The following is a 27,500-nucleotide window of genomic DNA, read 5'->3' as shown; positions in this document are numbered from 1 at the left end:
AATCTTTACAAGGTGACCCCTCATCCCCCTACGCTCCAGGGAAAAAAGTCCCAGTCTATCCAGCCTCTCCTTATAATTCAAACCTTCCAGCCCCTTTAACAGTCCCGTAATTTTTTTTGCACCCTTTCCAAATGAATAACATTCTTCCTACAGCAGGGCAACCAGAATTGTATGGAGTATTCCAAATGTGGCCTTACCTATATCTTGTACAGTTGTAACGTAACGTCCTAGCTCCTGTACTCAATGCTGTGACCGATGAAGGCAAATGTGCCAAACACCTTCTTCACCACCCTGTCTACCTGTGACACCACTTTTAAGAAAATATGTACTTGCATCCCTTGCTTTCTCTGTTTGAGAACACTCCCCAGGGCCCTACCATTATCTGTATAAGTCCTGCCCTGGTTTGTCTTGCCAAAATACAACACCTCGCATTTATCTGATTTCAACTCAATCTGCCATTCCTCGGCCCACAGGCCCAGTTGATCAAGATCAACCTTCTTTCCTGCACCACCAATTCTGGTGTCATCCGCAAACTTACCAACCATACCTTCTATATTCTCATCCAAGTCGTTTATATAAATAACAAACAACAGTGGACCCAGCACTGATTTCTGTGGCACACGGCTGGTCACAAGTCTCCATTCTGAAAAACAACCTTCTATTACTATCCTCTGTATCCTACTGGAAAGCTAATTTTATATCCAATTGGCTGGTTCTCCCTGGATCCCATGTGATCTAACTTTACTGACCAGTCTACCATGCGATACCTTGTCGAAGGCCTTGCTAATGTCTACTGCACTGCCCTCATGCACTTTCTTGGTCACTCCTTCAAAAATCTTTATCAAATTTGTAAGATATGATTTCCCACACACAAAGCCATGCTGACTATCCCTAATCAATCCTTGCCTTTTCAAATGCATGTAGATCCTGTCCCTCAGAATCCCTTTCAACAATTTGCCCACCACTGACGTTAGGCTCACCGGTCTGTAGTTCCCTGGCTTTTCCCTGCCACCTTACTTAAATAATGGCACAACATTTGCCTCCCTCCAATCTTCCAGCACCTCACCCATTAATACTCATTGCCTAAATCACAAGAAAATAATGGCAACTATAGCGAAGACAATGGAAAACTGCTGGAATTCCAGTCCTGTTTTATATAAGTTGTGTACTATCCTGAACTATTTTCCTGAATTGAAAGCACTTGGCTCACATTTGCATCTGAGTTCAATGGTACTTTTGTACCTCCTCCCAACTTCATTATTTTGCTATTTTCCCACCTAAACTAACACAAGGGTAAATGAGCAACTTCATAGGACACCGAATAGATATTAGAGTTTTAATACTTCACTTCAGTACCATTTTCTATGGGCTCATCAGTTCCTTCCTTCTAACTGTGCTCAAGGGCTAGAAGAAAAGTTATTCAGAAACAAAGGCATAGTCCACCAACTGAGTTGCCAGACAGATGGATTTGTACCTGTTTTCTCACGTTTTTGCAAACTTAGGACAGAAATGTCTGTAGATTCTGTACAGTGCTCTTTTTTACATTTGGAAAGCTTCACCTTTCAGTTTGGTATGGGAGATGGGATTTCCAAATGTACCTTAATATTTGTCTGCTGGCTTAACAGATGACAAGGTGCTGCTTTCAAGAGCTTGGGCTGCATTCTGTGACAAATGATTTTTGTCTATACGGCTTAGCACAAGACTGAATCCAGAAGCAAATGCAACCTGGCAAGAGGTCAACAAAGTTTCATCTTTTTGCACAGCTATGGGGTCATCTTTTGAGTTTGTACTCAAACGTGGAGCCTGGCCTTCTGCAAGCATGTATTGGAAACTCATGTGTGCACTGCCATTCATTTGAAATGGCCTGTAAGGGCAGCATGGTGGCACTTGGTTAGCACTGCTGCCTCTCAGCTCCAGTGACCCGGGTTCGATTCCTGGCTTGGGAATCGCTGGCTGGCCAGCATTTATTGCCCATCCCTAGTTGCCTTTGGAGAGCATTCTTATGGTTCTGGAGTCACATGTAGGCCAGACCAGGTAAGGACAACAGATTTCTTTTCCTAAAGGACATTAGTGAACCGATGGGTTTTTCTGACAATCGACAATGATTTCATGGTCATCAGTAGATTCTTATTCTGAATATTTTTTATTGAATTCAAATTTCACCATCTGCCATGGCTGGATTCGAACCTGGGTCCCCAGAACATTAGCTGAGTCTGTGGACTAATAGTCTAGCGTATTATGGCTGATTGATGTCAGTGGTAGATCATCATCTACATCATATATTTGCATATCCCATTTGTTAACCCTTTATACTACAGTTCCATCACCTCCAGTAGCCAGAATGCAACTCCTCTATAAGAACTGCAGGCTGGTTTTTACGTTGTGCTAGCCACGCACTTGCCCAGCACCCACCGCCCCCCCATCCCCCCAACCCCTTCATACCCTTAATGCTTTTTTAACCCTTTGGGGTATAGAGGGGGAAGGATTTCCAAGCTGATTATCAGCCAGTTGAACTGTGTTGAACTCTCCTTCCTTGGCCACCAAGTTCCGGCATTTGACTCGAACCCGGTGCTTCTGGACCAGCGGCAGGGGCCCCACCAGTGCGCCACAAGGCCTCCACCCCAGGCCCCTGCAGCGTATGCAACTAGTTAGCAGCGTATGTAACTAGTTTAATTTGGGTTGCACGCCACAGTCATTTGCTGCCTGCAATAACTCGATCGAATATGGGGTAACCTTGCATTTCTGCACCCAAAAACTGACACTGTTGAATTTGCGCTTAACTGTAGTACCACAAACTAGCGTAAGACAGCTTAAGAAATACTGAAGTCAGAAGATGAAATGGTTAATGCTGTGATATGTGGTCATATCTGAGCTGGCATTATGTAATTCCAACATAGAGAATTGCATGCCACGTTGCATAGCAGTGAACACAAAAGAAAGCAAATTAAAGAATTGTGGGCACAAACCGCACTGTGTTGTGTCCTAATAGTTCTGCATCCATGGAAGTTCCTGTTGCATGAGGCTGGGTGTGTTCTAAATACACTTTAGATCCCTGAGACTCTTGTGAGTTGTTTTATAATCTTTAGTGAAAACTGACTTTGGACCAAATAAACAAAGATAACTCCATACTTCCTGCAGCCCCTTATTCCGAAAACACAATCATTGTAATCATTGGTAATTTCCGTTTTAGAATGTAACTATGAGTTATTTAATAAAATGTTGGTAGCTACATGTCAGTTACTTTTTTTGACATATTTAAAATTGTCACCATATTTCAGTGAAAACATTTGTAATAGGAGATCTTTTAGCAAGTGTGGATCCCCATGATAATCAACATGGTTAGATTCATTCCTTTAACAATGAATAAAAGTTCTGAACTGTCATATTTCTGCTTCTATAAGTTCAAAATATATTTTGAAAAGAAACATTGAAAAACAAAAAAAGTACAATGGTAAACCTAGAAGCCACTCATTTCATCCATTAACTTGTATTGCTAAGTTAAAAGTTGTCGACGTTTGGATTTAGTTGAAACATTTTAACATGATGCTTTGGAAGATTCAAATTTTTATATGGTGCAGCTAATAGGTAAGTTACAGTATACAATACAACTGATAAGAACCACGTGACCCCACAGCAGGGGAGTACTAACAAGCTAGGGTGAAGGTGCACTTCAGTGACTGGATGACGACTATTTGGCAGATGAGAAACAGTGAGGAACGTTTATTTTCTCATTGTGTGTACAGTTGTTAAACTATTTGGGACAGTGCAGAAGTTAGCACTGGAGTTCTTTTAGAGGCCGGATTAACAAAGCCTGAGGGACAGAATGTCATTAAGTAGGAAAAATTGGACTGCTCTCTCCAGGTAGGTGTCTATTAATATTTAACACTTTGCCTACTTCCGTATATATTCTCACTTGAAATCTGCAGACTAATTCTTGTGAGAAGTACAAGGTGAAAAATAAGCACCTTGTCATTTGCTTTCTATGTAAAGGAAACGAAAACTGAATGCTGTATATTGTGTCTGTCCTTTTAAAGTGTACAGACTGGTGGAATTTCAGGCATATAGGGTAACAAGAGTTGGAACAATATATAAGCAAATCATTCTCTGTCTAAACAAAAACATAAAGTGGAAGAGCTTGTTTCAAAGATCTTTTCTGTACCTGTTCCTGCAGATTTGTTACTGAACTCATCAACTACTTAAAAACTGCAGATTGCTCGTGTAGTTGGAAACCTTTTACAACAGCTACTCCATGTCTGTTAGCCCAAACACATCCTTTTACTCTCATTAATGCTTCCAGAATAATTGATGTTTAAGTGGTCATTACAGTCGTCTGTGAGTCCTGAATTTATTTTGTAGCACTCATGTGCGGACAAATCTGGAAACAACAAAGATTGTCACACATTCATCATTATACGTATTTGCAATTCAAATTCTAGATATCTTCATTAAATAACATGGATGATACTGTTTATTATCTAACTATTAATATGGAATGATGCTGTAATTTCTTCATTTCACATCAAGTCGCTATGTTTGATTTTATCAGGAATTATGTTGCTTACAGTCATCTTCAATAGGGGCAGTTCTATGGCAGATATATCTGGAGTTGTGTTTGGCTGACTTGGATTGTGATGATATGTGCCTGAATGCATTATAATGTAAGATGCTCAGCAGAGAAAGGGTTAACATGGGATTGGAGCAGGTCACTGCCCACAGTGTGATGTATGTAGTTGCGTGGCCAGAGAACCATCTGGAAAAACACTGTAAGAAGTTATCCTGCATAGTGGGGGCAACACCAAACAAGACCATACTAGGAACTATAAATAGTTAAAGCCCCCCAATAAAGGAGTTGATGTCTAAGAACACAAGTCTCAAGATATCATCAATGAGCCATTACCACAAGAGCATAAAGAACCCATATTACATACATATTACGACACAGTTTTGGAACAGGATTTGATGATAATACCATGGTGATCTACAGTGGTGATAAACGGTGATAAGAAAGGTGGAACATAGGAATTGAGAGCTGAAGTAGGCAATTCAGCCCTTCGAACCTGCTCCGCCATTCAGTCAGATCATGGCTGATCGTTTCCTGGCCTCAAATCCACCTCCCTACCTGTTCTCCATTTCCCTTTAACCCGTTTTTAAAATCAGAAATATATCTATCTCCTTCTGGAAACCATTTAATGATTCAGACTCAACCATGCTACGGGGCAGCGAGTTCCTCAAATTCATCACCCTCTGCGAGATATGATGACTAAATTCAGAAATGCACAACAGTCTCCAAAGGCACCAAACAATGAAGCCGAAGAAGATATATTGCCAGATCCAGAGTATTGTAAAATCAGAGAACATAGGCAGTTACAAGACGGGTCAGCCACGAAGAGAACACGACAAGCTCCCTGGCCAGAATTCACAAGAAGGTGAGCAAAGTACAGAAACAGTAACTGTACTTATATTTTAAAATATGTGACTATTCCAAGTAGCTCCATAAATTGAAGCACCCCAAAAGAAGGGCAACAAAAGACCCCAGAAAATGGGAACAAAAGACTTTAGGGAGTAAGCACTAGAAGACAATAAAAGACCCCAGAAGGAAGGCACAAAGTGAAGTGCAATGGGAGAATTGCAGAACGGAAACAAGGCAACAGTTTATTGGAGGTAGACCTGGCCAACAATAAAGCCAAAAGGAAACCCTTTTGAAGTTAAGATAAGTTGAAATGAAAGTTCCCTTTGTGAAATGTACACATCCAATAAGAATATGATGGATTCATCTCAGAAAGAAACACAGAAATTAAAGACCTCAAAATAAACTAGAAATGATTAAAGATAAACATAAAGAGGAATCAGCAAAAAGAATTAAAGCTCCAAGGAAGACATTAAAACAAGATAAAATGGTTGACAGCAAGCCTTCAGAAAAAACAAGAAAGCTGAAAGAAGTTAAGAAGGAGAAATTACTGAAGACAACGGAGAATAAGCTGAACTCCATGAAAAAGCAATTAGAAAATAAGAAGAAATGCAATAAAGAAGTGAATCGGGAGAATAAGAGCTTGGAAAAGAAGATGTTTATAGAAGAAATTAAGCAGTGCAGTGCTTTTAAAACTGAGATAGCACAATTGAATTTGGAACTGTCAAGACTCAACAAAGAATCTGAAGAAACTATTCAGAGCCTTCAGAAGGAAGTTGAAGAAAGGAAGATTGGCAATGAGAAATTAACTAAAGAGTTAAAAACATTGAAATTGGCATCAGAATCAGCAATTCAGACATAGAGAGTGGGGTTTTCCAGCCACACTCGCCCCAATTGGAAAATCCCACCCGTAGTCAACAGACCTTTGCATGGTCTCTCTCCCCCATCCATATGAGTGAGATGGGAACACTCCCCCCTAAGTGAAGCTGAGATTAGGTGCCAGGACACGATTGCTGAAATGGTCACACGACTGGAAAAGCACAAACACTAATGTAGTAAAATGGTCAATGAAAAAGACGCTGAATTGAAATGCTGGCAAGGAAAAGTACCAATATCAAATTTTCTGAAAAAAAGCCATTGGAAGTTGAGCAATTGTCTGTCAAGGATGAACCCTTAAGAAAGTAATTGAGAAAATTAAAATGATAAAGGATGTAGACAAATCTTTCAAAGATGCATTAAAGAATAGATTACAATATCCTGTTAGCAGACGAGAAAGGATACCAAGTGATCTAAGTATCAGATTCATAGATTACTACAACCATTCCTTCACACGTGACTGATCGAGATGTGAAAGAACTGTCAAGGCATAAGACTGTGTTGTGTAGTGATTTGAAATAAACATTGAATTACATTCTCTGTTCGAAAGGAGGAAAGTTTTTGAAAAAGAAAGGAGATGTGATGACATGTGGCTGCATGCATTACAATGTAAGATGCTCGGCAAAGCCGGGGTTGACATGGGACTGGAGAGTAGCATCATCCACACTGTGATGTGTATGTAGTCATGTGATCAGAGAAGAGTCTAGAAGAACACATTGTAAGCAGCTAGCCTGCATAGTGGGAGCAACAAAATGCAAAACCATACTTGGTACGGTAAATAGATTTCCTCAATGAGCCGCCACCATTGCAAGCTGGAGAACCCATATTACGTGCATTATATGACTTATTATGGCTTAAGATCTCCAGCCTATCATCCTAACTTTGCTTCCCCATTTGTCTTACCCGAATGTAGTAAAATCTAACTGGTATCTTCTTTAAAACTGACCCTAAGGCTGCAATTCTCTGACCTCCCACGGGGCTGGGATTCTCTGGCCCTGCTGCTGTGAACGAAGATTTGGCTAAGTGCCAAATTTTCCATTCTTGATGGCAGAGATGATACGAGATCAGAGAATTTAGAAAAAGAGTTTAGCATTGTAGTTCACGTGAGACTTGTTTATCTTTATATTTTTAATGACTCACCAACACCAGCTAGTGCACAATTATGGAAGACAGCATTGTGTAGCATGAACACACGTATGCTGTAGTCCCATTTGTTTCCATTAACAAATCATGAGAGGATACTTCTCATTATATAAAACTTACTGAACCTGTAAAGTTAGTTATAAGTGGATAGCATATGGAAGTTAGATGGCATTCAAAGTTGTTTTCAGAAATTATATGAAAGGGAGTAAGCAGTAGTGGGTGGGATTAAATGCAGACCAATGTAAAGGAAGTATGTGCACAGTAAGGGGGGAATTTTATGGTGACCACAAGGGTGCAAAACATGGCGTGGATTAATCAGGTGGGATGGGAATTTCAGTTAACTCTACCACACAAGGGAGGGGAGCAAGGGAATGGCAGCTTGCATAGGGGATTCAGGCCGGCAAGGGTGAGGCAGTGGTCAGGAGGTTTGTGGGGTGGGGTTGGGGACATGGAAGAGCAGAAGAGGGATCCAGGTGAGGATAGAGTTTGGGTCGAGAGCATGGACATTTAAAGAGGGAAGGCCCTAATGCCTTGGGTGTGGTGGGGGAGGGAGCAGGGTGGAAACAGCCAATCAAGGTGAGAATTTGAGGGGCCTAAAGGGCAGTGTCAGTACTGTCCAAATATGTGCCCACCTCAGGGTGTTGGCTGGCGGAATCTTTACAGAGCTTTAAGTTCACTTACAACACATCAATTACACCCACCTAGTGAGGTCTCAGACAATGGATGTGATTCTCTTGCCCTGTGCGCTCATGTGCAAATCGTGCTAGGGCCGGGCCAGGGAATCGTGGGAGAGAGGCCAGAGTGCAGCTAGGGCCAGCAAGATTCCCTTTTGAGATTCTCCCACACAACTCTAAAGAAAGAGTTAAGAAGAGCCAGGAGGGGACATGAGAAGTCTTTGGCAGGTAGGATCAAGGAAAACCCTAAAGCTTTCTAGGTATGTCAGGAGTAAAAGAATGACTAGGGTAAGATTAGGGCCAGTCAAGGACAGTAGTGGGAAGTTGTGCGTGGAGTCTGAAGAGATAGGAGAGGGACTAAATGAATATTTTTCGTCAGTATTCACACTGGAGAGGGACAGTGTTGTCGAGGGGAGTACTGAGATGCAGGCTGTTGGACTGGATGGGATTGATGTTCATAAGGAGGAGGTGTTAGCAATTCTGGAAAGGGTAAAAATAGATAAGTCCCCTGGGCCGAATGGGATTTATCCTAGGATTCTCTGGGAGGCTAGGGAGGAGATTGCAGAGCCTTTGGCTTTGATCTTTGTGCCGTCATTGTCTACAGGAACAGTGCCAGAAGACTGGAGGATAGCAACTGTTGTCCCCTTGTTCAAGAAGGGGAGTAGGGACAACCCTGGTAATTATAGACCGGTGAGCCTTACTGCTGTTGTGGGCAAAGTATTGGAAAGGATTATAAGAGATAGGATTTATAATCACCTCAAAAGGAATAATTTGATTAGGGATAGTCAGCACGGTTTTGTGAAGGGTAGGTCGTGCCTCACAAACCTTATTGAGTTCTTTGAGAAGGTGACCAAAGAGGTGGATGAGGGTAAAGCGGTTGATGTGCTGTATATGGATTTCAGCAAAGCATTTGATAAGGTTCCCCATGGTAAGCTTTTGCAGAAAATACGGACACATGGGATTGAGGGTGATTTAGTGGTTTGGATCAAGAATTGGCTAGCTGTAAGAAAACAAAGGGTGGTGGTTGATGGGAAATATTCATCCTGGAGTTCAGTTACTAGTGGTGTGCCACAGGGATCTGTTTTGGGGCCACTGCTGTTTGTCATTTTTATTAATGACCTGGATGAGGGCGTGGAAGGATGGATTAGTACATTTGCGGATGACACTAAAGTCGGTGGAGTTGTAGACAGTGCGGAGGGAAGTGTCAGGTTACAGAGGGACATAGATAGACTGCAGAGCTGGGCTGAGAGGTGGCAAATGGAGTTTAATGCGGAAAAGTGTGAGGTGATTCACTTTGGAAGGAGTAACAGGAATACAGAGTACTGGGCTAATGGTAAGATACTTGGTAGTGTGGATGAACAGAGGGATCTGGGTGTCCATGTGCATAGATCCCTGAAAGTTGGCACCCAGGTTGATAGGGTTGTTAAGAAGACGTACGGTGTGTTAGCTTTTATTGGTAGAGGGATTGAGTTTCGGAGCCAGGAGGTCATGCTGCAATTGTACAAAACTCTGGTGCGGCCGCATTTGGAGTATTGCGTACAGTTCTGGTCGCCGTATTATAGGAAAGATGTGGAAGTGTTGGAAAGGGTGCAGAGGAGATTTACCAGGATGTTGCCAGGTATGGTGGGAAAATCGTATGAGGAAAGGCTGAGGGGCCTGAGGTTGTTTTCGTTAGAGAAAAGAAGGTTAAGAGGTGACTTAATAGAGGCATACAAGATGATCAGAGGATTAGATAGGGTGGATAGTGAGAGCCTTTTTCCTCGGATGGTGTTGGCTAGCACGAGGGGACATAGCTTTAAATTGAGGGGTGACAGGTATAGGACAGATGTTAGAGGTAGGTTCTTTACTCAGAGAGTAGTAAGGGCGTGGAATGCCCTGCCGGCAGCAGTAGTGGACTCGTCAACATTAAGAACATTCAAATGGTTATTGGATAAACATATGGATGATATTGGAATAGTGTAGATTAGAGGGGCTTTAGATTGGTTCCACTGGTCGGCGCAACATCGAGGGCCGAAGGGCCTGTACTGCGCTGTAATGTTCGATGTTCTATGTTAACCGACATAATCTGGTTCATGCTCAGTGAGGGCATGGCATGCTGTACCTCAAGGGTCCAGGGGAGCACCACCAACCCCTCAGAAAAGAGGGCATCTTCCTCCCCCCCGCATCATTCAAATCATTGGTCAATCCTCCCCCACACACCACACGGGCACGAGGGTGACACTCATGATCACAGGGCTGCTTGGAATCAACATGCCATGTACCCTATCTTTTAGGTAGCAACTGTAAAGCCTGCCCAGTGCAGCTCCCTGTGGCGGGCTAGGTGAATTGGCTAGTGATGAATGGCTGTCAAACTTGTGAATGAAATTCAAGTTAGCAGGTTTGCATAATTATCGGGTTGGATCGGAACCTGATCGTGGCTGACGGGGCGGGTCAGGTGAATCGGAGAGCCCTCACACCCATTGGGAATCCCAATTTTCGGCCGACATCCCATGGTAGCACAGTGGTTAACACTGCTGCTTCACAGCTCCAGGGACCTGGGTTTGATTTCTGGTTTGGGTCACTGTCTGTGTGGAGTTTGCACATTCTCCTCGTGTCTGCGTAGGTTTCCTCCGGGTGCTCCGGTTTCCTCCCACAGTCCAAAGATGTGCGGTTTAGGTTGATTGGCCATGCTAAAAATTGCCCTTAGTGTCCTGAGATGCGTTCGTTAGAGGGATTAGTGGGTAAATATGTAGGAATATGGGGGTAGAGCCTGGGTGGGATTGTGGTCGGTGCAGACTCGATGGGCCGAATGGCCTCTTTCTGTACTGTAGGGTTTCTATGATTTCTATGATTCACCAGGGCATCAGGATTCCCGATGGCTGTCTGAAGAGGATGAAGATTCGAGTCCAACATTGTTTCTTCCATTATAAAGAAAATATCCCTAGCTCCCCTGTAACTGCCAAAGTATTCCAAACTTGAAGCACTTCAATATATTTATCTCTCTGAAGCTGGTCTGAACACATAAGGATGATGTGAAATATTTACAAGTGAAATTTAATTTTGAAATACACCCGTGCCACCTCTCAAGTCTTATGTCAATGGAAATGGAGTTACACAGGAAAGTTGTGGCTATGACGCCAAGCCTCCTTGTTTAACCAGGAGGCTCTTTAATTGGCTGCCCATAGATGCGCCAATGAAAACCTTCCAGGTGCTAAAGTGAACATAGTCTGTATTCACGCCACTGGCACTTCGAATTTTAATTTTAAATGAGCGGGAAATGGCAAAAAGGGTGATGTGGGTGTGGTGTACAGTTCTGGTGATGAAGTCTTTAATGACACAGCGTTGACAAAAGTCCCAGCCTTTGTCCCTCTTGGCAATGCTGGAATGAAATCTGTGTGGAGTTTGCACGTTCGCCCCGTGTCTGCGTGGGTTTCTTTCGTATGCTCCGGTTTCCTCCCACACTCCACAAATGGGCGGGTTAGGTTGATTGGCCTTAGTCTCAGGGGGATTTGTAGGGTAAATACATGGGGCTATGGAGATAAGGCCTGGATGGAATTGTTGTCGGTGCAGCCTCGATGGGCCAAGAGGCCTCCTTCTGCACTGTAGGAATTCTATAATTCTATGAAATCTCATTTTTGGTTTTGCTTAACTGGGAGGGCAGTAATAAAAAATTAGGGAAGTGTTAACCCGCTCAAATTGACCAAGCAAAATTATCATTTTAATACTTTAAGTATTTTAAGTTGGTCTGGGATGATTGTAGAAACCACCTTTTGTTTAATCACATCAAATTTCAGGAAGTTTAGCAAAAGCAAATTAAGCAAAATAACAAATCAAAAAGAAGTGGTGAAATTGGGTCAGGTCACTCAAAACTAAGGATGGGATTTCCTGCCCTCTCCTTGGTGGGTTCCCCCGTGGCAGATACAACGAGCCATTCAACCATCCGTTGACTTCGGCCAGACCAGAACACTCCGTTGGCAGAAGGAGCCAGAAAATTCCAACCTAAAGCTTTGTCATGTGCAGCTGTCACAGAATGCATCCAATGAACCAATGGGCACTACAAGTTGGTACTCGAGCTCTCTATACAGAGAAAGTGCCAAGTGGAAGCTCACCTTTCTAGAATTTGGAACAGAATGCATCCTTTGTAACAGACAAACTGAAAGTCAAATTTTTGTTACAGTACTCTTCACCAATGACTAACTTTGTTGAATAGATGTATAACAATTCAATCAGAGATCTACTAAGCCTCTTCGTATTAGAACAAAAGAAAGGTTTGTGTCAACATTTTTGCTGTAAAGTATTACTTTTAAATATGTTTCAAAGGTGTATTAGTGCAGCTAAAGAAAATCATCCTAGTGAGTAAAATGTTCCTTAAACAGTTTTTTTTGTGGTTTTGGCTTTTCCTATTTCAGGAATTGAGCAGACAGTTGTTAATATGATAGCATTAGCCTTTTCAACATGTGGAGCCACTGCTTAAACACAGGCAACTCACTACATGTGACTAATCCATTCAAAACACAATTATGAATGGAGAGAAGTCAATATTTCCATGAAACTTGAATGTTTTCTTTCACTGCCCAAAGTTTGATCTGAGTTCAAATATGAACACGATCATCTGCAATTTAGAATGGGGGACAGTTAAACGTGAATGAAAGTGGCCATGATGTTGGAAGGAAGCTGATGGAATGAGAATCTAGGGACAGGGAATGAAGCTGACGGAATGGGGATCTAGGGGCAGGGAATGAAGTTGATGCTCATTCCAGCATTGCCAAGAGGGACAAAGGCTGGGACTTTTGTCAACGCTGTGTCATTAAAGACTTCATCACCGGAACTGTACACCACACCCACATCACCCTTTTTGCCATTTCCCGCACATTTAAAATTAAAATTCGAAGTGCCAGTGGCGTGAATACAGACTATGTTCACTTTAGCACCAGGAAGGTTTTCATTGGCGCATCTATGGGAATCGAGGGACAGGGAATGAAGCAACTTCCTAGGTTGTCAGAAACATGGATGTTTGGACACAAAACCTCCTATTCTGTTAGGGCAATGCATGAGTTTGATATGGAGTCCTCTGTAGAAATAGAAGTGGTTAGCACTGCTGGTTCACCGCACCAGGTTCCCAGGTTCAATTCCCGGCTTGGGTCACTGTCGGTGCTGAGTCTGCACGTTCTCCTTGTGTATGTATGGGTTTCCTCCAGTGCTCTGATTTCCTCCCACAATCCAAAAGTCATGCTGGTTAGGTGCATTGGCTATGCTAAATTCTCCGTCGTGCATCTGGAATGGACTGCCTGATGTGATAGTGGAGTCAGTCAATTTAGGAACTTTCAAGCAGTTACTGGATAGGCACATGGAGCACACCAGAATGATAGGGAGTGGGATAGCTTGATCTTGGTTTTGGACAAAGCTCGGCACAACATCGAGGGCCGAAGGGCCTGTACTGTGCTGTACTGTTCTATGTTCTATGAACAGGCGTCGGAGTGTGGCGACTAGGGGATTTTCACAGTAACTTCATTGCTGTGTTAATGTAAACCAACTTGTGACACCAATAAATAAATTTAATATTGTCCAAGACTGCAGGATAGTGAATGCACTGAAGCTGAATGTTACAGGGGATTGGTGATAGCAGTTGAGGTTATCTCAACTGCCTTACATTGGATTTCTTTCTTTGATATAAATGCATGGACATTGGTACATATGCTACGAGCCTGCATTGGCTTCAGTTCCCTTACATTTAAGATTCAAATGCAGAGAGCATAATTATTTCAGGTATCAGGTGTTCATGACAGTATCATGGTATAGATATGCCTTGAATCTTCCCTTAGCCCTGAATCTCCCAGACCAGAAAAATAAAGAGCTTGGCCATATTATTCCATGTTATCTTTGGTATTTCTGCATCCTAACATTCAGACAAATGTTACTAGCCAGAAAAATGGTGCAGAGGATATTCATTCTGATATTAATTTTAGATGTTGGAAAGGAAGGAAAGGGAAGGTTATCATCACTGTGTTAGCTTATCAAAGTCACTAAACTGCTGGTAGTACTGGGCAGAGGATATGGGAATAAGAGAGTTAGCATTCAGTGCCTGTAGTAGGCCAAAACCCAGGGAGTGTGGGCTGCAGCAGGAGAGGAATGAATGGAAAGGGTTAAACAGATAGGCCGTCAGGAGATGTCCAGAAAATGATTAAAAACTAAAGCACACAAGACAATGGAACTGCATAATGTAATCAAAATTAGAACTGTAACCAATTCAAAGTAACAATATGACGACCTGATATAAATGTAACACTTTGTAATGTAAAGAAAGGGGCATAAGAATCTGTAAGAGCCAATGCTCAGTAGAGTAGCTTGGAAGCAAGCTGTAGTTACAACTATGAGTTCTGCTTTCCCTCATGCATGTTGAATAAAGCTGTTTTTGTTGAAATTCTACACGGTCTCGGAAGACTCAGTTCGTTCATTCCCTCCTAAGTGCCAATCTCACTTCTCTCAACATGGCACGACGCATTTCCTTTTACCATTCATCCTGCTATGCAGGCACAGCATTCTTCCTTTTCTTTATTGAATCTTCTAGAGGAGAATATGGAGGTTAGAATAATAGAATCCTACAGTGCACAAGGAGGCCATTCGGCCCATTGAGTCTGCACTGACCATAATCCCACCCAGACCCTATCCCCATAACCCCATTTACCCGAGCTAGTCCTCCTGACACAAGGGGCAATTTAGCATGGCCAATCCACCTAACCCGCACATCTTTGGGTTGTGGGAAGTAACCGGAGCACCCAGAGGAAGCCCACACAGACACGGGGAGAATGTATAAACTCCACACAGACAGTGATCCAAGCTGGGAATTGAACCCAGGTCCCAGGTGCTGTAAGGCAGCAATGCTAACCACTGTGCCACCGTGCCGCCCATGAGTTAATCTCACTGAAATTGCAGCCCTCCCTCTTTTTCACCTCTTTGCAATGCTTGTGTGTCGTTTTGACTGTCTCTCTGGAAGGAATTGTTTAAAAATGGTACAAAATCACACACATCTGACAGTTAACTCAATGATTCAAACAATTTCCTAGCTACTTGCTGCTGCAAACTTCAGACAAGCTGCTTTTCAATTGTTGCTTTGGTACTAAAGGTAACCAAAAAAAACTAATGGAATGGTCAACATTTATCTTAAAGGAGTTGGAATAGGAGAAGAAGGAAGCAAAAGACTGGAAATCTGAAATGAAAATAGAAAATGCTGTAAATACCCCGCAAGTCTGACAGTATCTATGGAGAGAGAAATTGAGTTAATGGAAACATCAGTTCTGTTTCTCTCTGCACAGATGCTGTCAGATCTGCTGAGAGTTTCCAGCATTTTCTGTTTTTATTACATAAGGAAGTGATGAATGGTCAGACCTCAGCAGGTGTGCTTGTTTTAGTTTTGGCCACTGAACATCAGGAAAGATATAATGGCCAAGAAAAACATGCAGATTCATCAGAATGATACCAAGACATAAAGGATTTTAAAAAACACTTATTTCATGAGATATGAGCATCACTGAAAAGGCCAACATTTGTTGCCCATAAGTGCCCTTAAGAAGGTGACGGTGATCTGCTTTCTTGAGTCACTGCCATCAATCTGGTACAGATACTCCCACAGGGCTGTTAGGAATGGAGTTCCAGGAGTTTGAACCAGCAATAGTGATGAAATGATGGTATAAGTGGTTCCAAGTCAGGATGGTGTGATGCTTGGAGGGGAATCTGCTGGTGATAGTGTTCCCATGTGCCTGTTGCCTTTGTGCTTCTAGGCGGTAAAGGTCATGAATTTGGAAAGTGTTGTCGACAAAGCCTTAGTGAGTTGCTGTGGTGCTTTAGTGCATTTGCTGGATGGCACTCACTGCTGCCTTATACACCTCTATTAGGTCTCCTCTCATCCTACGTCTCTCCAAGGAGAAAAGACCGAGCTCCCTCAGCCTATCCTCATAAGGCATGCCACTCAATCCAGGCAACATCCTTGTAAATCTCCTCTGCAACCTTTCAATCTTTTCCACATCCTTCCTGTAATGAGGCGACCAGAACTGAGCACAGTACTCCAAGTGGGGTCTGACGAGGGTCTTATAAAACGGCATCATTATCCCCGGACTCCTAAAGTCAATCCCTCGATTGATAAAGGCCAGCACACCATACGCCTTCTTAACCACCTCCTCTACCTGTGAGGCCAATTTAAGAGTCCTATGGAACTGAACCCCAAGGTCCTTCTGATCCTCTACACTGCTAAGAGTCTTACCCTTGATATTATACTCCTTCATCCCATTTGACCTGCCAAAATGGACCACTACACATTTATCTGGGTTGAAGTCCACCTGCCACTTGTCCGCCCAGTCTTGCATCCTATCTATGTCAGGCTGCAGCTTCTGACATCCCTCCAAACTATCCACAACACCACCAACACGGCAAACTTACCAATCCATCCCTCCACTTCCTCATCCAGGTCATTTATGAAAATGACAAACGGCAAGGGTCCCAGAACAGATCCCTGGGGCACTCCACTGGTGACCAACCTCCATTTAGAAAAAGACCCATCTACAACCACTCTCTGCCTTCTGCAGGCAAGCCAGTTCTGGATGACTGGCACAGTTCAGCTTCTGGTCAACAGTAGCCCCCACGATGTTGTTAATGGAGATTCAGCAATGGTAATGTCATTGAATGTCAAAATGAGATGGTTAAATGATGAAAACAGGCTGCATGAACTTGACTTATGTTTCTCTGAGACTAGAAGATTGAAGGGTAATCTAATTAAAGTCTTGAAAATGATAAAGGAATTTACTAGGTCAGACACAGGGAGCCTATTTCCTTCCATGCAGGTAGGCAGTGCAAGAAGCCACAAGCTTAAAAGCAGAGCCATTGAGAATGAAGTCGGGAAGTATTCTTTCACATAAAGACTGAAATTAAGGAGTTTTTGTCTCAAAAAGCTGTGGATACTGGGTCAATTGAAATATGCATAATTGAGATTGATAGCTTGCTGTTAGACAACAGGGATATGAACCAAAGATAGCTAAACAAAGTTAAGATGCGGAACAGCCGTGGTCAAACTGAATGGTTGAGGAGATGAACGGCCGACTCCTGTTTCTATGTTTCTGTAATTATTAGAATAGAATTATAGCCATACATGCACTCATTATTCCTCTTTTACTACAAAGCCACCAATCAATATTTAAATTAGCTTACTTCATAAATTATGGTGAATTTAGTTCCACACACCTCATTGATCCAAATGCAGTGAAACAGCCACGGGAATTTTGGACCTTTGCTTTTATTTATTGCTTATTGAATTCTTCGACCTTGCCCGCAGCTGAGATGCTCCAGTCCCGCCACCGTGAACGGAGATTTGGCTGAGCACCAGATTCTCCGTTCTTGCTGGCAGCGGCGGCAGGGCATGAACGGCCGGAGGATTCTGGCACAAATCTTCAAGGTATGATTTCACAAATGTTGAACTGCCTTTAAAGAGTGGTCAGAATTGCGATGTAAGAAATGTGGTGGGCAATTTACAGACAGCAAGATCTCACAAATGGCAATGAGATAAGTCAACAGTTAATAGGCGAATTCTCCCATGGTCCCGCCTGTGGGTTCGACTGGCGGGGGTCGGGCGGGGAGAGGGGGGGGGAGGGTTGAATTTGGCAGGAATGAAAACAATCAGTTACATACCTGCATAAATTCCCCGTGGATCTTCTGCTGGTGTCCACCATGGCAGATCGGGAAACCCGCTGGAGGCTGGCATGAAACTTATTTGCGTTCCACCAATGGGGTGCAGCTGAAGGACACACCGGAATCCTCCACCCATTTCCAATTCTCTGTCACGTCAACAGGTAAACACACCAATCCAAAACACGCCTGGAACAACGTAGCATGCAGATGTTGGGACTCACCTGAATAATGCCTGGGGCTGCCTCCAGGGTTCCCAATGAAGCCCCCCCAGCAACCCTGGGCTCCGGAACACCACAGCAGTGGGTATGAGAAGCCCAGGTGCATCTGCAGATGCATCTTCCAGATTCAGTATCATTGAAGAGGTCCAGCCTCAGAATGTTCCTGGAGATCCATCATCTTTCTCAGGACATCTATCTTCCCGCTTTGGAGTGTTCCTAGAGATCCATCTTCATTTTTAGGTGGTTCATCGCCTTTCTTCAATAGTGGGTCAATGATGTTGGGCAACTTTTCAATATGGCACCCAGATATGACAATATGCCATCAGGTCTGCCCTGCCCTGAAATATTGTGCAAAACACCAAATTTCATAATTAATGAAGTTATGGTGTGGTTTCCCACTGGCCTCTGCAGTGTGAAAAACTTCACATTCCCACCCCTACCATGGGACTTAGTCCCAGATGGGAGCATTCCGTCCAATCTGTTTCTGATGGTGCTGTCTAAGAACAGGTGGCACAGTGGTTAGCATTGTTGCCTCACAGCACCAGGGACCCAGGTTCAATTTGGGCCTTTGGTGACTGCGTGTGGAGTTTGCACATTCTCCCCATGTCTGCGTGGGTTTTCTTCGGGTGTTCCAGTTTCCTCCCACAGTCCAAAGATGTGCATGCGGGTTTGGTTGATTAGCCATGCTAAATTGCCCCTTAGTGTCTCAAGGTGTGTAGGTTAGGGGGATTATCAGGGTAAATACGTGGGATTACAGGAATAGGGCGTGGGTGGGGATTGTTGTTGGTGCAGGCTTGATGGGCTGAATGGCCTCTTGTGGGGAGGGATTTTATGATATGAACAAGTGTTCACCAGGGTAACTTCATGTTCCTTTCAAATAATGCCATTGTGTTTTTTTTTATTTAAAAGACCAAGCAGACAGAAGAATGCTCAGAACTTAACAGCAGCAAAAATCTGTCCCTTTGGGAGTGGTGAAAAGAAAATCACAGATAAGAGAGCAAAGGTGAAGGAGGAAAAAGAGTAAATAAGATACTGCTGTTTTACACTGTTGTTGGTATAACTATCACTTTCATGCCCCACCGCTGCTGCCAGCGAGAATGGAGAATTTGACACTCAGCCAAATCTCCGTTCACTGCAGCAGGACCAAAGAATCCAAGCTATGGGCGAGGTCGGCGAATCCGGCCCTGGATCTCAATTTAATAATTTATTTGAAAGACACGAAGCTCTGGCAGTGCATCATTCCCTCAATACTGCCCTTGAACTGTCAGTCTAGAGTAGCTCTTTAAGATCTGCAATGGTCTGTGTGTTTGAACCTACAATCCTCTGACCAGTGATGGTCACTGAATCAAGTTGACCCTTCAGGTGAATGACCTTTAACGTTTTGCATAAAATGGTTCATTTAGTTTCTGGATGTTATTATTCTGTTCTTATAGCTCAGCAAGTTCAGTGCAATTTTATGCAGCAATCAATATCATGACATTGTACAAGCCCCCTCTTTAAACATTTAGGAATAAGGAAAAATATATTAACTCATCTAAGGAAGAATCTACATTTTTGCTTTCAGTGTTTGGAAAAAGATGGTTATGTGAGACCATTCTGTGGAAAATTTGGATTGGAACGTGATACTTATATCAACAACCAATGTAAAACAGCAGTATATTATTTACTCTTTTTCCTCCTTCACCTTTGCTTTCTTATCTATGATTTTCTTTCCACCACTCCCAAAGGGGCAGATTTTTGCTGTTGTTAAGTTCTAAGCGTTCTTCATGTTTGAGTTTATTTCGAAACTTTTGGCATGCTCTGCAAATGCGCATGTATACACATGTCAATGTGTAGCAATTCACGAGCAGGAACCATGGTTTATTCTTATCCTTCCAAGGGAGGCTGATTAAGCCAATTGTATTACTTCCGCCATGATTTTAGCTACATTCCACAGAATGAAACTTGCAACTTTGTATTTATTGTAATTCAGTAACATATGTCTTTTCTTGTCTGATCCACTGGGGTAATAAGATGTGCGAGTTAGGCTGATTGGCCATGCTAAATTGCCCCTTAGTTTCAGGGGGATTAGATTTAAAGTTTAAAGTTTATTTATTAGAGTCACAAGTAGGCTTACATTAACACTGCAATGAAGTTACTGTGAAAATTCCCGAGTCATGACACTCAGGTGCCTGTTCGGGTACACTGAGGGAGAATTTAGTATGGTCAATGCGCCTAACCAGCACATCTTTCGAGTATTATGTGGCGTTACAGGGATAGGTGAGATTGTTGTCGGTGCAGGCATGATGGGCTGAATGGCCTCCTCTGCGCTGTAGGGATTCTAGGGAAATCTATGATTCTAACATCCATCATGTCCCATTTGACAGGTAATGTCGAAAGAAGGGCAGGACTGGGTATCAAATATCTCTGGATACAAGTTTTTCGGAAAGTTAGGAAAATAAGGGAAGGGGGAGGGATGGCAGTATTGATTAAATTGGACTGGGATAAGAGGGCAGAATGAGGAACGAGTTGCTAGAGTATGTTTTTTTTTTATTGGTACCTTTCAGTACTTTAATTCTAATCAAAAAGCCAATTGAAATTAAGTCCAAACATGGTCCCTCACATGAGGGACAAGTAAGATTCAAGCTGACAAGATGAGGCGTTGCATCCCATCTTGGGCTCAATCATACAAGATCCAAGCTGACAGGACGAGACATTGCACCCCCTCCCAGGCTTGATCTAACGCTTCATCTTAGCCAAAAGACCAAGATGGCTTTGAAAAAATTGCATCAGGTAAAGCCTCGGTTTCACCTCATTGGCGTTGCTCTATCCTAGCCTGGACAAACCACAATTGCAGGCATCAGTGCACTCCAAATGCAATGGGCTAGCTTCGTCCCCTGCCTGATTATGGTTATATCCTTGCCGGGTCTGTTCAGGACAATTTTCCACAGCAATATATCTCCAGTCCAATGAGAGAGGAGACAATTCTAGACCTGGTTGTTGGGAATGATATGGGCCAAGGAGAACAAGTATAAGTAGGACAACATTTAGAGGATAGTGATCATGATATCATAAGCTTTAGTTAAGTCGGCCATTGGAAAGGACAAGGAACAATCCAGATTACGAATAATTAACTGTGGGAAAACCAACTTCAATTGGATAAGAATGGATCTGGGCCAGATTAATTGGAATCAAAGGTTGTCAGGCAAACCATTAGCTGCAGTTACTGTTCCTGCAAATGGGTTGCCTTGAAAGAAGAGAGTTCATGTACAATCAAGGTATATTTCTTCGATGGAGAAGTGTAGGGCAAACAAATCCAGTGCTCCCTGGATGAGAAAAGGGATAGAGATTAAGATGAAGGTGAGAACCTGGCTGATTGTAGAAGATTCAGAGGGGAAATGGAAAAAAAAATCAGACAAGTAAAAAGAGAGGGAGCGATCTTTTCACAATTTGGTAGAGTGTCGGTTCCGGTGAGAAAATTGGAGTGAATCGTGCCGACGGTTCTGGCGTAATTTCTGACCGAATCTTGAGCCTCATTAACAAAGCTTTTTATGGCCATGAGAATAACACTGCACTCGCGATAGCCGTGCACTGATTCACCCGCCCCGGCTCTTCACATGGAGCTTTTGGGAGTGGAGCCCCTTGCAGTTCTTGCATGGCGCCCCGTGATCCCACATTCTACACTCCCACCCCTCCAGCCAAAAACAGAAGTCCCTACCTTGTATAGCACGAAAGTGCATTGGAGAGAATGCATGACAACAAAGTGTGTATCCTGACGGGGCACCTCAAAAATTGTGCCAGGCATAATACTGAATGAGGGGAATGGTGCCAGCTAACCATTCTACCTTGCCTGCGGGTTCTCCGCAGTGCGAGCTGCGTACTGCTAATGCTTAAATTGCATCTGGTGTTAACCTGGTGTTGTGAGACTTCTTACAATGCTTAAATTGAATGATTTTTCTACGGTTTTGAGGGTTGGCATTCCAAAGTAACCTTTGTCCCCAGTCCATGCAACTAGATCTAGCTCTGGACATTAAACTGGCATGCTGGACCCCTCAAAGGTTTGTCAGTTAGTCACTCTGACAACAGTATTCATCTTGACAACACACAGTGGATTGTTAAGAGGTATGCAATTAACCTTTGAAGCAATTCCCTAAAGGGTAATGTCATTCTTTGGGGTCTTCAGTGCTGTGCAGTTAAGCAGCCTTACATTAGAGCAATCAACACACTCTCATTGCTGGGCCTGAGAGTCAGAGTTCGCACAGAAGTAGATATGCACTTCCTGCCCACTAAGCCCACACCATTAATAGAGTGAGGATTGTAGGTTTCACTGCATTTACCCTCCCCCAAATGAGAGAGACTTTATGCAACATGAGGCAGGGTGGCTCCACACTGCCCTTGCAGCCTGGCCTCTCCCAAAGCAGTATCCCAGGACCTCATAGTCACACCCAGTACTGCCCATCTGCTGTCTTCCACCCAGTTTGCAGCTCCCAACAAGGAAGGGCACCCACTCAGCTACTGTTTGAACAGTGACCCAGCACGGAGGAACCTTGGCAGCCAGCACATCCCCTCGGAGCAAGGGGCAACCTGATATGAAGAGAAGGGAAGTTAAGTCCTTTGAGCAACCCACACACACCCACCGAACCGACAGCCCCACTCCCCCAACTCCCCCGATGGAGCAGTAGCCCTCAGCCCCAGCTCCGAGCTGCACTTGTATGTAACCCCAGCATTCTGCCTGGTGCTCCTTGCATGTTGGGCTGCCCAAGAAGTAATGGCCAAGTGAGCGCTCATCTCCGATATCCCTCTCAGAGGTGATTGCACCAGGTTCACATTTATGTAGAGCTGTAGTAAGTGGCGTCAATGTGACGTCACACCGATGCCAGCAGAATGCTCGGTGTGGGCACAATATCCGGAGTGAGTGCTCGCTAATGATATGCTGTTGCATTCAAATTAGATTCTCGCCCCTTCCCTGCGTTTCCACATCACTCACCAGTGAGAATCATGCTTTTCCAAACTCTCTGCAATTTGAGCCTGTCACCGCCATTCCCGTGGATGGAGAACGCAGGCTCAAGATCCTACCTAGTGTGTAAAGTAAGACTGGCAACTAACAAAGAACAATACAGCACAGGAACAGGCCCTTCGGCCCTCCAAGCCTGCGCTGCTCATGTGCCCACTAGACCATTCGTTTGTATCCCTCTATTCCCAGTCTGTTCATGTGGTTATCTAGGTAAGTCTTAAACGATCCCAGCGTGTCTGCCTCAATCACCTTGCTTGGCAGTGCATTCCAGCCCCCACCACCCCACTGTGTAAAATACGTCCCACTGACATCTGTGTTGAACCTTGCCCCCCTCACCTTGAACCCGTGACCCCTTGTGTTCATCACCTCCGACCTGGGAAAGAGCTTCCCACTGTTCACTCGATCTATGCCCTTCATAATTTTATACACCTCTATTAGGTCGCCCCTCATCCTCTGTCTTTCCAGGGAGAACAACCCCAGTTTACCCAATCTCTCCTCATAGCTAAGACCCTCCATGCCAGGCAACATCCTGGTGAACCTTCTCTGTACTCTCTCCAAAGCCTCCATGTCCTTTTGGGAGTGTGGTGACCAGAACTGGATGCAGTATTTCAAATGTGGCCTAACCATCGTTCTATACAGCTGCAACATCATATGCCAACTTTTATATTCTATGCCAATAAAGGCAAGCATGCCATATGCCTTCTTCACCACCCTCTCCACCTGTGCTGCCACCTTTAAGGATCTGTGGACTTGTACATCCAGGTCCCTCTGTGTGTCTATACTCCTGATGGTTCTGCCATTTATTGTATAGCTCCCCCTTACATTAGATCTACTGAAATGCATCACTTCGCATTTATCTGGATTAAATTCCATCTGCCATTTCTCCGCCCAATGTTCCAGCCTATCTATATCCTGCTGTATTCTCTGACAATGTTCATCACTATCCGCAACTCCAGCAATCTTCGTGTCGTCCGCAAACTTACTGATCACACCAGTTACATCTTCCTCCAAATCATTTATATATATCACAAACAGCAGAGGTCCCAGTACAGAGCCCTGCGGAACACCACTCGTCACAGACTTCCAACCGGAAAAAGACCCCTCCACTGTTACCCTCTGTCTTCTATGGCTAATCATGATGTGGAGATGCCGGCGTTGGACTGGGGTAAACACAGTAAGAAGTTTAACAACACCAGGTTAAAGTCCAACAGGTTTATTTGGTAGCAAAAGCCACACAAGCTTTCGGAGCTCCAAGCCCCTTCTTCAGGTGAGTGGGAATTAACTAAACTACAAACTGATAGCCAAGTTCCGCACACACGAGGACGGCCTCAACCGGAACACCGGGTTCATGTCACACCACCTGCAACCCCCACAGTTGCCTGGACCTGCAGAGCCTCTGCAGGTCCAGGCAACTGTGGGGGTTGCAGATAGTGTGACATGAACCCGGTGTTCCGGTTGAGGCCGTCCTCGTGTGTGCGAAACTTGGCTATCAGTTTGTAGTTTAGTTAATTCCCACTCACCTGAAGAAGGGGCTTGGAGCTCCGAAAGCTTGTGTGGCTTTTACTACCAAATAAACCTGTTGGACTTTAACCTGGTGTTGTTAAACTTCTTATTCTATGGCTAAGCCAGTTCTCCACCCATCTCGCTAGCTCACCTTTTATCCCGTGAGATTTAACCTTTTGCATCCGCCTACCATGAGGGACCTTGTCAAATGCTTTACTAAAATCCATATAGACGACATCCGCGGCCCTTCCCTCGTCAATCGTTTTTGTCACCTCTTCAAAAAACTCAACCAAATTTGTGAGGCATGACCTCCCTCGTACAAAACCATGCTGTCTATCGCTAATGAGATTATTCAGTTCTCAATGCGCATATATCCTATCTCTAAGAATCTTCTCCAACAACTTCCCTACCACGGACGTCAAGCTCACCGGCCTATAATTACCCCAGGTTATCCTTGCTACCCTTCTTAAATAACGGGACCACATTTGTTACCCTCCAATCCTCTGGGACCTCACCTGTGTCCCGTGAAGAGACAAAGATTTCTGTTAGAGGCCCAGCAATTGCATCTCTCACCTCCCTGAGGAGTCTAGGATAGATGCCATCTGGCCCTGGGGATTTGTCTGTCTTAATGGTTCCTAAAAAAACCTAACACTTCCTCCCTTGTAATTGAGATTTTTTCTAACGGGTCAACACATCTCTCTGAGACACTACCAATCAACATGTCCCTCTCCTTTGTGAATACTGATGCAAAGTATTCATTTAGGATCTCACCTACTTCCTTTGGTTCTAAGCATAATTCCCCTCCTTTGTCCCTGAGAGGTCCGGTTTTTTTCCCTAACAGCCCTCTTGCTCCTAACGTATGTATAAAATGCCTTAGGATTCTCCTTAATCCTGTCTGCCAAGGACATTTCGTGACCCCTTTTTGCCCTTCTAAGTCCCTGTTTGAGTTATTTTCTACTTTCTCTGTATTCCTCCAGTGCTCCATCTGTTTTTAGCTGCCTGGACCTCATATATGCCTCTTTTTTCTTTCTGATTAGACCCACAATTTCACTGGTTATCCACGGCTCTCGAATCCTACCTTTCCTATCCTTCCTCTTTTCAGGCACATGCCTGTCCTGCAGTCCTATCAACTGCTCCTTAAAAGACTCCCACATGCCAGATGTGGATTTACCCTCGAACAGCCTCTCCCAATCAACAGCCACCAAATCCTGCCTAATTCGGCTGTCGTTAGCCTTCCCCCAATTCAGCACCTTAGCCATATGACAACACTCGTCTTTTTCCATTCCTATCCTAAGGTTTACAGAATTTTAGTCACTATTTGCCACGTGTTCCCCTACTGCAACTTTGATGATCTGACTGGGCTCATTCCCCAGTACTAGGTCCAGTATAGCCCCCCTCTCTAGTTGGACTGTCAACATATTGTTCCAAAGAAACGTCCTGTACGCATTTTATAAATTCTTCCCCGTCCAGGCCCGCAGCCCTAAGCGATTTTCAGTCTATACAAGGGAAATTAAACTCTCCCACTACAACAAGCCTATTTTTTCTGCACCTGTCCAGAATCTCCTTACATATCCATTCCTCAACTTCCCGTGGTCTGTTGGCAGGCCTGTAGTATACCCCCAGCATAGTGACTGCGCTCTTCCTGTTTCTGAGCTCCACCCACAGTGACTCGTTACCTGACCCTTCCATATTGTCCACCCTCTGTACCGCTGTAATATGCTCCCTAACCAGCATTGCTACTCCCCCACCTCTCCTCGCCCCTCCTCTGTCTTGCCTAAAACACTCATACCCCGGAATATTCAGCTGCCAGTCCTGTCCTTCCTTTAACCAAGCCTCCGTCACTGCAACCACATCCAAGTTCCGCGCAAGCATTAAGGCTCTAAGCTCGTCTGTCTTGCCCGTGATGCTCCTTGCATTGAAGCAGATGCACTCCAGACCTCCAGGCCCACTGAGGTCATCCTCCCCCAGAATGCTCTTCCTCTTAGATAGCCTTGTCTTGGCCCCAACCTCGTCCCCAGCCTCTATGCTTATTGATCTATTGTTTTGATCCCCACTCCCCTGCCACATTAGTTTAAACCCACCCGAACCACACTAGCAAAACTCCCAGCTAGGATATTCGTACCCCTCCAGTTTAAGTGCAACCCGTCCTTCTTGTACAGGTGCCATCCTCTCTTGAAGACTTCCCAGTGATCCACGAATTTGAAACCCTCCCTCCTGCACCAGTCCTTAAGCCACGCATTCAGCTGTGCAGTCTCCCTGTTCCTAGCCTCACTAGCTTGTGGCACTGGGAGTAGTCCAGAGATCGCTCCCCTAGAGGCCCTGCTTTTTAGCCTACTACCCAACTCCCTGAATTGCTCTCGCAGGACCTCCCTGCTCTTTCTGCTACATCATTTGCACCAATGTGGACAATGACGTCTGTCTGGTTACCCGTCTTTTTTAGGATGCTTCCTACCCGCTCAGAGACATCCAGGACCCCGGCACCAGGGAGGCAGACTACCATCCCGGAGTCTCGTTCACGCCCACAGAACCGCCTGTCTGTGCCTCTAACCATTTCATCCCCCACTTCTATTGCTCTCCTGGTTCCCCTCTTTCCCTTCTGAGCCACAGAGCCCGATTCGGTGCCAGTGACCTGATCACCGTGGCTTACCCCTGGAGGGTCATCCCTCCCCACAGTATCCAAAACGGTATACTTATTTTGGAGGGGGACAACCACAGGGGATCCCATCACTGACTGCTCTCTCCCCTCCTCTCTCCCATCTGACACCCATCCCATACTGTTAAAATGGAATCCCAGGATCGTCTATAATGTATAAATATCGGAAGGGTGGTAAAAGGAAGAGTGGGGCTGATTAAAGACCCAAAGTGGATTTAAGCATGGAAACATGGGGCATCGCTGAGATATTAAATGAAGACAGTATATCTGCCTTTAACAAGGAAGAAGAAGCTCTCCAAGGCGAGGTAGTTCAGACATAGGAAGGATTTAAATTGTAAATGACAAGGTATTGGATTGGCTGTCTGTACTTCAGTTGATA

General features: G+C 44.2%; 1 protein-coding gene across 5 annotated transcripts in view; it reads left to right on the top strand.

Annotated features, from left to right (window-relative positions):
* lad1 (ladinin) overlaps positions 1–27,500 on the top strand; it is a 142,947-nt gene that overhangs the window by 21,560 nt on the left and 93,887 nt on the right. Inside the window, exon 1 of one of the 5 annotated variants that reach the window (XM_078197960.1) lies at positions 3,598–3,861. The exons of 3 other annotated variants lie outside the window; for them this stretch is intronic. In XM_078197960.1, coding sequence (XP_078054086.1) covers positions 3,824–3,861 — 38 coding nt within the window. In that variant the 5' untranslated portion in view covers positions 3,598–3,823. Of the gene's footprint in view, positions 1–3,597; positions 3,862–27,500 lie in introns of those variants that run through there. One more of the 5 variants, XM_078197959.1, reaches the window with a different exon arrangement.

The sequence above is a fragment of the Mustelus asterias genome, chromosome 25 (assembly GCF_964213995.1).
Source record: "Mustelus asterias chromosome 25, sMusAst1.hap1.1, whole genome shotgun sequence".
NCBI classification, from domain to species: domain Eukaryota; kingdom Metazoa; phylum Chordata; class Chondrichthyes; order Carcharhiniformes; family Triakidae; genus Mustelus; species Mustelus asterias.
Note: the sequence above shows the minus strand (reverse complement) of the source record. Positions and strands in the feature narration are given on the sequence as shown.